Source organism: Bos mutus, chromosome 28 (genome assembly GCF_027580195.1).
Source record: "Bos mutus isolate GX-2022 chromosome 28, NWIPB_WYAK_1.1, whole genome shotgun sequence".
NCBI classification, from domain to species: domain Eukaryota; kingdom Metazoa; phylum Chordata; class Mammalia; order Artiodactyla; family Bovidae; genus Bos; species Bos mutus.
In genome coordinates this window covers 39,735,717-39,747,810 of record NC_091644.1, presented here as the reverse complement: position 1 = coordinate 39,747,810, position 12,094 = coordinate 39,735,717, and the positions used below count along the sequence as shown (strand labels likewise).

Here is a 12,094-nt window from a genome sequence, read left to right as displayed (position 1 = left end):
GGTCACAAAGAGTTGGACATGACTGAGTGACTGAACTGAACTGAACCCCAGTCTGTCAGATAAACCTCAGTCTTATCTGCAAGATGATCCAGTATGACATCTGGCCCTAATGTGGGGACTCATATCCAGTAGAAGATGGAGAAAGGAAACTAAGATGATGTATAGGATTCCTGAATAACACTGCTTTCCTCAGTCCACTCTGGGTGGGAGGGATGGGGATATGGTTGATGTGACCTCAGACTGTGACAGTGACCTCTTGCCACAAGGTCATCTTTCAGGGCTCTCACCCTCTAGCACAGAACATCATCATTATTTCTCTGTCATTTTTCAAGCTCACATTTATCTTGACATGTTCTATCCTCTGTTGATGTCCAGTTGCTCAGCCATGTCCAACTCTTTGTGACCCCATGGACTGCAGCACAGCAGGTTTCCCTGTCCTTCACTGCTTCCTGGAGTTAGCTTAAACTCATGTCCACTGAGTCAATGATGCCATCCAACCATCACATCCTCTGCTGCCCCCTTCTCCTCCTGCCCTCTATCCTCTTAGAAGCCTGTGTATTCCAAGAGCCAGTAAACTTTCTTCTTCAAGCAAACATGATGCTGCTGTAAAGTACAGCCACCTTGTCACTGTTATCTCTATAAACAGACATCAACCAGGATCTACTCATCCCCTCTAATTTACTGGAAGGCAGTCACCAAGCTGTCTTTTCGCCCCTGGGGTCACTGAAACTATTTTGACTTCCTCCTAAAACATGCCTTTATATATGTATGCTTTTATTCAGTAGGAGACACAGTTCTACAAAGGAGAAAGGCCCCAAACTCCAAATTAAAACCATTACCAGCTTTTGGTTGTCACATCCTTATTAACTCATTCTATTTCCCTAAACATATGGATATTTTACTTGAAGACATTTTATATACTTGTACTCTTTTGCTCACTTGCATTTGGTTTAAGCTGATTCTCAACTTACTCTTTCTCTCTAACTTTGCATGTACATGCTTTTATTCCTTGAGGATAGCCTGTCAAAGCTATGTCACTGTTGTGAAGTTAAAATATGTCCCCCAGAAACCCATCAAATGAGCAGAGCTTGTGACTGCTGCTAGGCTGCTGTGTAAGACTTACCTAGGGAATCAGTGTTCAAAAATCATCTTTTACTCCTTAACATTAAATATGTGGGAATGATATTGTTTGTTTGTTTGGTCTCAGAGAGTACACGTAAGAGTATACTCCTGAGTTAAAATTGTACGAGGATAAAGTATGTGCACACACACACACACAGATCATGAGACACTCCTACTTTGAATATATAATAAAGCTATACTGAATGAAATATTAGCAAAGTGAATTCATCGTTGCATAAAAACAATGCATCATGACCAATCAGAGCTTATCTCAGAATTATAAGGATGTTTTAATGAAGAAATTTGTTAATATTACCAATTACATTAATATTAGTTTGGCTAAAACGTTTGTGCAGTTAGTGAATATATTGTTCAATAAAGCTCTTGGTGAAAATGAAAAATGTGTCTTGGTACTTAAATCTGAATAAACTTTTTGGCCCACCTGATAGATTTAAGAAGAATAATTTCATCTGAATGTAAGCCCTCAAACTTTCAAAGAATTCATCATCCTTTCCTGATAAAAAGTCTTAGCAATTGAGGAAGAGACAGAAATTCCTAACCTGATAAAAACTGTCTAATAGAAGCCTAAAACAAAGCTTAGTTTTTAATGCTAAAATTTGACATTTATGCCCATGAATGTCTGGATTAATGTGAGGATGCTGCGCTGAACAGAACAATGGCCCCTCAAACATGTCCATGTCCTACTCTCTGGAACCTGTGGATATGTTATCTTACAGGGCACAAGGAATTTTCCAGATATGATTAAATTGAGCACTTTAATTTAAAGGGGGAGATTTTCCTGGATTATCTGGCGAGGACCCAGATAATCATAATCGTAAGGATCCTCATATGTAAAAGGGAGACATAGGTGAGACAGAGTTTGCTGGAGAGAGAGACTGGAAGATGCTACACAGATGGCTGGGAAGATGGAGGAAGGCGTGGTAAGGATGTAGGCAGCCTGTTGAGCAGGGGACGGATTCTTCCCGCAGAGCCTCCAGAAGGCACGAAGCTCTGCTGACACCTGGGTTTTAGCCTAGTGACACCTGTTTTGCACTTTCAACCTCCAGAACTGTAAGATCACCAGTTTATGTTGCTGTAAGCCACCTAATGTGTGGTAAGTTGTTACAGCAGCAATTGGAAACTAACACAGATGCCCACCTCCACTTGGAGGTCATAGCCAGTGTAACAAGAATTGCGTTATGTCTATCGGAAAAGAAAAAGCAAAACTGTCATTATTTGCAGATATGTCTTTCCAGCAGAAAATCAAATAGGATTAATATAAATAATATTTTTTAAAGATTTTTAAAATGTGGTTCATTTTTAAAATTTTTATTGACTTTATTACAATATTGCTTCTGTTTCATGTTCTGGTCTTTCAGCTGTGAAGTATGTGGGATCTTAGTTCTCCAACCAGGGGTGGAATCTGCACCCTCTGAATTTTAAGGCGGTGTCTTAACCACTGGACCATCAGGAAAGTGCCACGGAAATAAGAGGCTTATAACAGAGTTCAGTGAGAGGTGCCCAGAATGAGACCAATATGAAAAAAGAAATAACTTTCCTGTAAGCCAGCAATAGCCATTAGAAAATGTGATAGGGACAAAAGGAGTCTATTCATGGTCACAATAAAACTATAAAATATTTAGGGTCAAATCTTCTAAGTATTACAAATCTCCATAAAATGATAAACTGCTACTGAGAGACATTTAAAAAACTGAATGATTCTAGAGACAGTATATTATTGACTAATGTCCATTTACTTCTTAAGCTAATCTGTAAATGTAATACAATCTAAATCAAAATTCCAGCTGAGGTTTTTATAAAATGTGAGGTCTAATTTCACCTGAGAAGGGATGTCCCTGGTGGTCAGGTGGTTAAGACTCTGCACTCCCCACACAGGGGGCCTGGGTTTGATCCCTGGTTATGAAACTAGATCCTGCATGCTCCAACTAAGACCCAGCACTGCTAAATAAATACATAAATAAATACTTTAAAATAAAATAAATGTCACCTGAGAAGAAAATGAGGCATAGCAGCCCCACCATAAAGACAAGAGCACCTTGACAGAAAACATTTAACACATATTAATATCTTAATATGAGAATAGCTTCTAAAAACCAGCAAGTACCTCATAGAAATTAAAGAGCCTCTTGATGAGGGTGAAAGAGGAGAGTGAAAAAACCAGCTTAAAACTCAATATTTAAAAAACTAAGATCATGGCATCCAGTCCCATCACTTCTGACAAATAGAAAGGGAAAAGGTGGAAGTAGTGACCGATTTCCTCTTCTTGGGCTCTAAAATCACTGCAGATAGTGACTGCAGCTGTGGAATTAGAAAACGATTGTTTCTTGGCAGGAAAGCTATGACAAACCTAAACAGGGTGTTAAAAAGCAAAGACATCACTTTGCCGACAAAGTCCATACAGGCAAGGCTGTGGATTTTCCAGTAGTCATGAACAGATGTGAGAGTTGGACCATACAGGAGGCTGAGCGCCAAAGAATTGATGCTTTTGAACTGTGGTGCTGAGAAGACTCTTGAGAGTCCTTTGGACAGCTCAGAGATCAAACCAGCCAATCTTAAAGAAAATCAACCTAGAATACTAGTTGAAAGGACAGATGCTGAAGCTGAAGCTCCAATTCTTTGGCCACCTGATGCAAAGAGCTGACTCACTGGAAAAGGCCCTGACGCTGGGGAAGATCTGAAGGCAGAAGAGGGCAACATAGGATGAGATGGTTGGACGGCATCACCGATTCAATGGACATGAACTTGGGCAAACTCTGGGAGATGGTGAGGGACAGGGAGACCCGGCATGCTTCAGTCCACGGGGGTCACAGAGTCAGACACGACTTGGGGCTGAACAACAATAACGACCTCACAGAAGTGGACAGAACGTACACATGGGCAGGCACTTCACAGAAAAAAAATGACCAATAAATCCTTAAAAAGAGTCTTACCTTCGTTATTAATTATGGACATGCAAATTCAGATAAGAATGAGATGATTTTTTTTTACCCATTAGGCTAGACAAATTAAAAAAGATTAACTATTTAAATTATGGCAAAATATTCATGGTGAGGATAGAAATTGGGGCAGTTTTGGAAAGCAGTTTGACTATATCCATAGAAATTTATGTTTAAAAAAATTTTTGAGCTCTGAAACCATTTTTCACAAGCAAAACCATTTCTTGAATGAACTCTAGCTCAGGGAAAAGTAGAGCACGGCTGTTTGGTTGGAGTTGAGGTGGGGACCCTGCTCCAAGCTCCCGCTCATTCTGTGCCCCTCCCCGCCCCCCACAATACCTCCACATACATCAGAACCTCGTGGACTTAGACTCCAACCCCCAGCCCAGGGCAGCGTCTAACACATATCTTTAGTGCGTCAAAGACCGAAATGAAAATGCATTGTAGGATTTTATTACAGTATGGGACCGCTCAGTGGAGTGAATCGGCCTCATATAATCAAATCTTTCCCTAGAATACCAAAAGTATTACTCCCAGACTTATCTCATCACTGTGTTTGGAACAAGCAGAGCTGACATGGAGTATGAGAAGCTTTTTGAAACAAAGAAAAATTCCATCAAAACAAGGTTGACAAAGCAGCTGCTAGGCATGGTGCTCAATCAAGGAAAAAATAAATACAAGTAGACCAAGCAAGAAACACCTGGATCAGAAATATTGGAACAAGCCACACAAACAAGATCGAAGAAGTGAAAATACGTTGGATGGGAATGGAAAAAGTGAAATCGCTGAAGCATTTTATTTGCAATTTTAAAGAAAATTTTAAATTCATTAAAAAAAAAACTTTCCATCGATCCAAAAAATGATGCTTGGGTGCTATGAATGTATGAAGACTCATTTTATGATATAGAGCCTTGAATCTTCTGAAGCCCTTCTCAAAGAGTACTTGCTATTTACAATATTTATAGTAGGTTGTTTTACAAAGCTCACGAAGGGGCCTTCTGCTAGACTCTCAATCTTTGAATTCAGTCCCAGATGACCACAAAGAGAATTGCCTGCATCTAGTATGAGAAATGGCAACCCACTCCAGTGTTCTTGCCTGGAGAATCCCAGGGACAGAGGAGCCTGGTGGGCTGCCGTCTACGGGGTCGCACAGAGTCGGACACGACTGAAGCGACTTAGCAGCAGCAGCAGCAGCAGTATGAGGCTTCCCAGGTGGAGCTAGTGGTAAAGAACCCACCTGCCAATGCAGGATGCATAAGAGATGTGAGTTCCATCCCTGGGTCAGGAAGATCCCCTGGAGGAGGGCATGGCAACCCACCCCAGTGTTCTTGCCTGGAGAATCCCATGGACAGAGGAGCCTCTTGGGCTACAGTTCATAGGGCTAGATATGATGGAAGCAACTTAGCACAGCACACAGTAGGAGGCTGTCAGGTAGGAGGGAAGAGAGGGGGTAGAAGCAGGCCAGTTCTCCCCCAGAGTATTTTCTAGAACAGGCCAACACAATAATCAGCAAGCACTTCTCCCCTATGAAGAAATCTGTAAAATTCTGAGGTGTGGGTGCTGAAAGACTAGCTGTCGTGAATCCTAACTGCCTCAGTTCTCACCTTTTCCTCTCCAGAGAAGGGTGAGGGCTTGCCAGCCACACCACTTCACCCCTTACCACTGCACACATGTCTGGGATGACATCTGCCCATGACTCGCCACTGGGGATGACTCAGCTACCCGCTGCGGGAAGGGCATTCTGAAGTCCCCTCAGAATTGTATAGAACAGTCTTATGGACTCTGTTGCAGTGGGAGAGGGTGGGAAGATTTGGGAGAATGGCATTGAAACATGTATAATATCATGTATGAAACGAGTTGCCAATCCAGGTTAGATGCACGATACTGGATGCTTGGGGCTAGTGCACTGGGACGACCCAGAGACATGGTATGGGGAGGGAGGAGGGAGGAGGGTTCAGGATGGGGAACACATGTATACCTGTGGCGGATTCATTTTGATATTTGGCAAAACTAATACAATTTGTAAAGTTTAAAAATAAAAAAAAAAAAGAATTGTTTATCCAATGGCCCCTCCTTGTGAGGATTGTTAACCAAGCACGTAAGTGGATTTTGCCCTTAAGAAGCTTGTCGTACCTAATAACCCCCAATCGCACTCAAGTAGAGTATTAAAAGTACCCCTTTGCAGAACACAGGTTCAGCAATACAACTCAGAAATCTTGAAGAAAGCCCAAGTAAAGGAGAAACCATTACATAGAAGAGCGCTTTCTTTTTAAGCTTCCTGGATCTGCATGATTCTCAGCTTTGGCTGCATGCTGATGCTCCCAGGAGACAATAAAATGTCCTGTTGCGTAGTCCACCTGCAGGGGTCCTGACATGATGGCTCTGCCCTGTGGTAGGGCTCGGGCATCGGGATATTTATAAGACCCTGGGAGACTAGTGTGCACCAATCAAGATGCCTTTAATGGACAGAGAGAATCCAGAACATCTAGCCCACAGTGCTAAATACCAAAGGGGCAGTCTGTGAAATGGCCACTGACTGGGATGATGAGAAGGTGACTGATGAAATTCACAAGAGCTGTTTCCCTGGAGAAGGAAATGGGGGGTGGGGGGGGGGTGCGGCGGCGCGCAATGAGTACAACTTCATTTGTGATTCAAGTTCAAGGGCTTGTTTGTGAAGGCAAGACCTGAGGGGTAGAGGGTGAAGGAGGGTAAACCGGCCAGGAGAGAACTGAAAATTAAACTCAAAATAGTTTTGTTGTTTAAGAAGAGAAACCTGGGCTACTAACATGCAATGGGGCAAGATCCAGCAGAAAGAGAGTTTGAAAAAACAGGAGAAGCAACATCCAGTCATCAAAGCCCCACAGAGTCAGGGTAGAGTAGGCTCTGGACTAAAGCACAGAAGTAAGCATTTCCTTTTCTGGAAAAAAAAAATGGGTGGAGAACTAACATTTTTTTGAACATTAATTCTGCTGAATATCATAGGCACTTCATACATATGAAATGGAGTATCTCCTGCCATACTGGTGTGCAAGAAATGTCATAGCTATCCACAATTCCAGCCCTCCAAATGTGAATTTCTGAGCCATGCTGACAAGCAGCACCACTTCCTACATGCGGAACTTGAGAAAGTCAGCATCAGCAGTTACAGCCCTCCTGGGGCTGGTGGTAAAGAATTCACCTGCCAATGCAGGAGACGTAAGAGACACAGGTTTGATTCCTGGGTTGGGAAGATTACCTCCTTCAGGAGGAGAGCATGGCACCTCACTCTAGTATTCTTGCCTGGAGAATCCCATGGACAGAGGAGCCTGGTGGGCTACAGTCCATGGGCTCACAAAGAGTCAGACACAACTGAAGCGACTTAGCACACCTGCACCCAAGTGTGAGCTGGTGAGCCCTAAAGGGAATTCAAGCAAGAGAAGAATACCTCTGTAAAATACCTCTATAAACATGCAGGATGCTGGCCCCAGACAGCTGAGATGCATATGAAAGAAATGACTTTAATAATCCCAGACTCTTGCATCTTCCCATACATAGAAGAGCACTAAATTCCTTAATATGATATCTGGTTTTCCTTACTTAGCAATAATCTTTGATGTTCAGGCTACCGGCCCCCTTTGTTGCCAACTTGTATAAAGCCTGACTCCCTCTTCTGCCTCCTCAGAGCAGCTTCTCAGGGCTGCTGAGATGCCATCCCCTGGGCCCAGTGTCCTAAACATCCCCACCAAATAAAACATTTGCTACTTTCAGGTTATGACTGATTTTTCAGTTGACATACGCATGATTTCATTTAATCTCCCCCCAAAATTTGCAAAGACTCTTGTAACATAGAAGGTCCTATGCTTAGAATTCCAGGGTTTTGACTGTTCCTTATTAATACCATTTCCACATTTAATTCCCTAAAAGATCGCCATGATCAAAAAGTCTTCTCACAGGTCCAACATGATTTATTAGAGAGAGAATGCTCTGGAAGAAGTTGAGGCAGTCCAACTTTAAAGGAAATGATGGACAAAAGTCTGTCCAGCACATAAAATGCCAACTGGTGTCTGTGCCAACTGTCTCCCTGGGTACCTGAGGGCCATGTTGTGAGCCGCGGTGCCCAGAGCTCTCCTCCCCAGGATGCAGAGCGCGAAGGACAGAGTCACCAGAGGAGAGTCCTCGTCACTTTCTAGGGGCTTCGAGGGCTGGAAGAGCAAAGACGTTCATTCAGCTTTCATGTGGGGTCCGGCATGCACTTACACAGAACCACACATGCAGAGGTTTTCCACGAGGCAGCCACCATGATCACCTGGGTCCCCCCACAGTGACCCAAAGGATGGTAAACTCTGCTTCCTGAGGCAGTTTCTCTGGAGCTTGGACACAAAAACAAATTTAAATGGGGAAGTTACTTTAGGGAAATAAAGGGGCTAACATGTGGCTTGACAGCCTAGTTTCCTGGAATTGTGAATACGCCACCTTGGATCAGGAAGATGGTCAGAGCTCACAATCAAATGAAAGTAAAAGTCACTCAGTCATGTCTGACTCTTCGTGACCCCATCCACTGTAGCCCACCAGGCTCCTCTAGGCATGGGATTCTCCAGGCAAGAATATTGGAGGGGTTGGCCATTCCCTTCTCCAGGGGATCTTCCTGACCGAGGGATCAAACCCATGTCCCCTGCATTGCAAGCAGATTCTTTACTGTCTGAGCCACCAAATGAATTTGCATCTTAACCTTGTCCAAGGCCCACCTTAACCCTATCCAATGTCCCACCTTAACCCTGTCCAATGCAGGGTGACAGGTACACCAGCAGAAATAGAAGTATAGGAATCAAGTGCAAATGAGGGTTTTCTGTTCCCTCTATAATGAGGAGCCCACTGAACTGACCATAAGTCCACAATCAAAATTAAATGAAGTGGTTCATCCAAGCTTAAGAAGAGGAGCAGGGGAAGATGCAGAAGGAACTTAAAAGTTAAAATATCTTTTGCAAGCAAGCAAGATAATTTCATTTTTATGAGCTAGCTGAGGAAAGAAGAGTGCCCTCACTGTGGGGTTAGCCAGGATCAGCAATAGACTCTTTACTATTTCAGCCACCAGCGGAGGCTCCGCATGGGTTAAAATCTCAGCACACATTCTCCCGGCTGCGTCTGGAGGACCGACTCTGCCACCGACTCTCTCCCACCTGCTTTCAATCACTCATGAAAGGACAAGGACCTGGGCTAGTGTCCTAATTTGGCTTACCAGTTCACATAGCACACTTCATCAGCTGCTGAGAAGGCAGTTTTCAACTTGGATCTACCATCTCCTTCAACAACACATCATGAGAAGCTTTCCAAATCCTGAGAAGCAGAGATAACAAACTCCTTCCACTGGCCTCCCTCCCCTTTCTGCTCTTGCCTGCTTCCTTGTCTTCCTTTTATAAGATGTCATTTTCCTTGCTTTCATTTCTAAGAGGCTGTATTCATTTTCGGAAGCATCCTCAGCATGTGAGCAACAGTGCACAGACATACAGACAAAACCACCGAAGGAGCTTGGATCAACCTGATTGCTAAACAGAATGGGCTTGTCCGCAATTCACTAGGTTTAGTAAATCCTCTGCATTTTAGCCCATATATACTCTGTTCAGAAATCTCAAAAAGAAACTCTAAACAAAGAAGTGTCCAGAGTTTTAAAGCCATGATCGAGGGTTAACACTGTACCAACTCTGAGCACAGTAGAAAGGAAAATGTACTTTCAAGGTGCCTTTCTTGGAGACATGATATATGAATTTTTCCATTTCATTTTGTTTAACTGCTAAATAAACATTTGTTCAAATACTGGTGTCCTTTCTCTGCTCTATTTCGCTATAGTCTACCAGGGCTTCCTTGGTGGCTCAGATGGTAAAGAATCTGCCAGCAATGCAAGAGACCTGGGTTTGGGATCCCTGGGTTGGGAAGATCCCCTGGAGAAGGAAATGGCTATCCACTCCAGTATTTTCGCTTGGAGGATCCCATGGACAAAGGGGCTTGGCAGGCTACAGTCCATGGGGTTGCAAAGAGTTGGACACAATTGAGTGACTCACACACACAGAGTATAAGAAAGAGACTGTCTTTACAAGGCTCCTTGTTTCTTAACTTACATTCAAGTCCTCCAGCCCCACCTCCCTTACCTACCTCTTGCCTTTTCTGGGCACAGTATTGAATCCACTCCAGATAAACATTGCAGTAGCTGGCTCGCGTGATTCCCTGGAGACATGGGACGTAGTCATCATCAATGTTCATGTTGAACATTGCAAGGTCACGCTCAATGTAATGCCACTTGGCAAAGGGCTGCAGGGTCTTCAGAAGTGATTCGTTTTTGATCCAGGAGAACAGTTTGGGGGATGTCACCATATAGTATATTATACTCTGCCGAGAGAAAGAAAGGTTTTGAGCCCAAAGCCTGAAAGACTTAAAATTTCATCCCCTAAAGTAAATCACTGTCAGGGACGAATGACACGTGAAATCCCCATGTGCGGTATCATTTGTATTTCCTGCTAGGTTTAATGTACCCACTGGAGCCATTCTAAAATGCTCCCTCTTGGTCACTGGAGGGAAGAGGGAAGTGAGAAGAGCAGAATGCTAGCGGAATCTCAATGCTAGCTAGAACGGGATCTCAGCGGTAAGAAAGAATGGCAGTCAGGGAAAGCGCCATCCTTTCTGAGAAATGCAAACAAAAGCACTGTGGTTCCTCTGGGTTTCCTGGAGGCCAGGCTGGGCTGATGCTGCTGGAAGAAATCAGGGTAGGTCCTCGTCCAGGGCCTCAGACCAAGAGTGTGTCATGAGCTAAAGCAACATGGTTCTTATGGAAAGTACTTATGATGTACAGTTGTTCAGACACACACACTCACACACACACACACACACACACACACACACACACGCACAACGTAATCCTGGGTACCCAGACAGTGGACATCTGAGATGTCTTCAAAAATAACCCCAAGTCTCCTCTTCCATCAGACACTCCACTTACGAGTCCAATTGGGGAAAATACCACCCTCGGCTTTATGATTCTGAGCTACAGATTTTTTGAAAGCCATCTTGTAGTTTTCGAATGAGTTCGTCATTCAAGAAGGCTAGCATCCAGCCTGGAGAAGTAAACATATGACAGAGAAAAACACAACCTAAGTCCGCCATGGGCATGTCGGGAATAGACAGGAGTATCTGTGGATGAGTCCTTGCCAACTTCACTCTTCCTTCATTATCACAGGAAGAGGCACATGGCTGGTGTCACTGGGGCTAAGACGGACCAGGGAACACAGTTAGCATCCTATCTGCGAATTGAGAGTGATGAGGAGGGGGAGGGGCAGCCTTCTATGCAAGGAGGCAGTGATTAGAGCTCCTATAAAATCAAACATTTCATTGATGGACTCGTCTGATTATCAAAGGCATTCTTACCAGACGAGAAGACAGAAAGTAACACACATGGGGTGGACATGAACAGGGCTTAGGCAACGGGAATCTATGGAGGTGAGGGGCCTTTCCTAGCCCCCCAGCTCTCCTCCTCTTCTTCTCTTTGGCTGGGACGTGAAACCCACAGTGCCGAGGTTGGAGGTTGCCGAGGTGTCTGATTTCAGGTTACTGCAGGGGGTCGAACAGCTGTGTGGACAGACACACGTGGTCTCTGGATTTGAGCAAAACCACAGCAGATGCCTGACTCAGCTTCTCTCTGCTGTTAGGACCGAGGGCAGCCCACTCATTGCAGAAGTTTCATCTGTGGCTCATGGTGTGTGGTCCTCTCTCCTTCTTTGGGGCATGATCTCTATTAGGCTCCATCATCCACCTGACCCCCAATTGAGGAAGCAAGAAACACGAAGTCTGCAGAGAGTAAGTGGAGTTCACACGTTTCCCTGACCTCTGCAACCCTGTTGGCCTTAGAAAACCCCTTCAATGGAAGGAAGGAGGGAGAGAAGGAGGGAAGGAGAAAGGAAATGAGGAAGAGGCCAGGGGAAGCTGAAAGCAGACATGCAAAAGAAAGACGTGCTTAATCATGGCCACTTTTCATCACTGTTTTGAGGTTT

The 12,094-nt window shown here is 44.1% G+C and overlaps 1 protein-coding gene across 1 annotated transcript in view; it reads right to left on the bottom strand.

Annotated features, from left to right (window-relative positions):
* PCNX2 (pecanex 2) overlaps window positions 1–12,094 on the bottom strand; it is a 311,350-nt gene that overhangs the window by 34,660 nt on the left and 264,596 nt on the right. The window contains exons 27-28 of the mRNA XM_005891898.3: window positions 10,206–10,439; window positions 8,148–8,260 (exon numbers count right to left, since the gene is read on the bottom strand). Of these exons, the coding sequence (XP_005891960.1) occupies window positions 8,148–8,260; window positions 10,206–10,439 (347 nt within the window). The remainder of the gene's footprint in view (window positions 1–8,147; window positions 8,261–10,205; window positions 10,440–12,094) is intronic.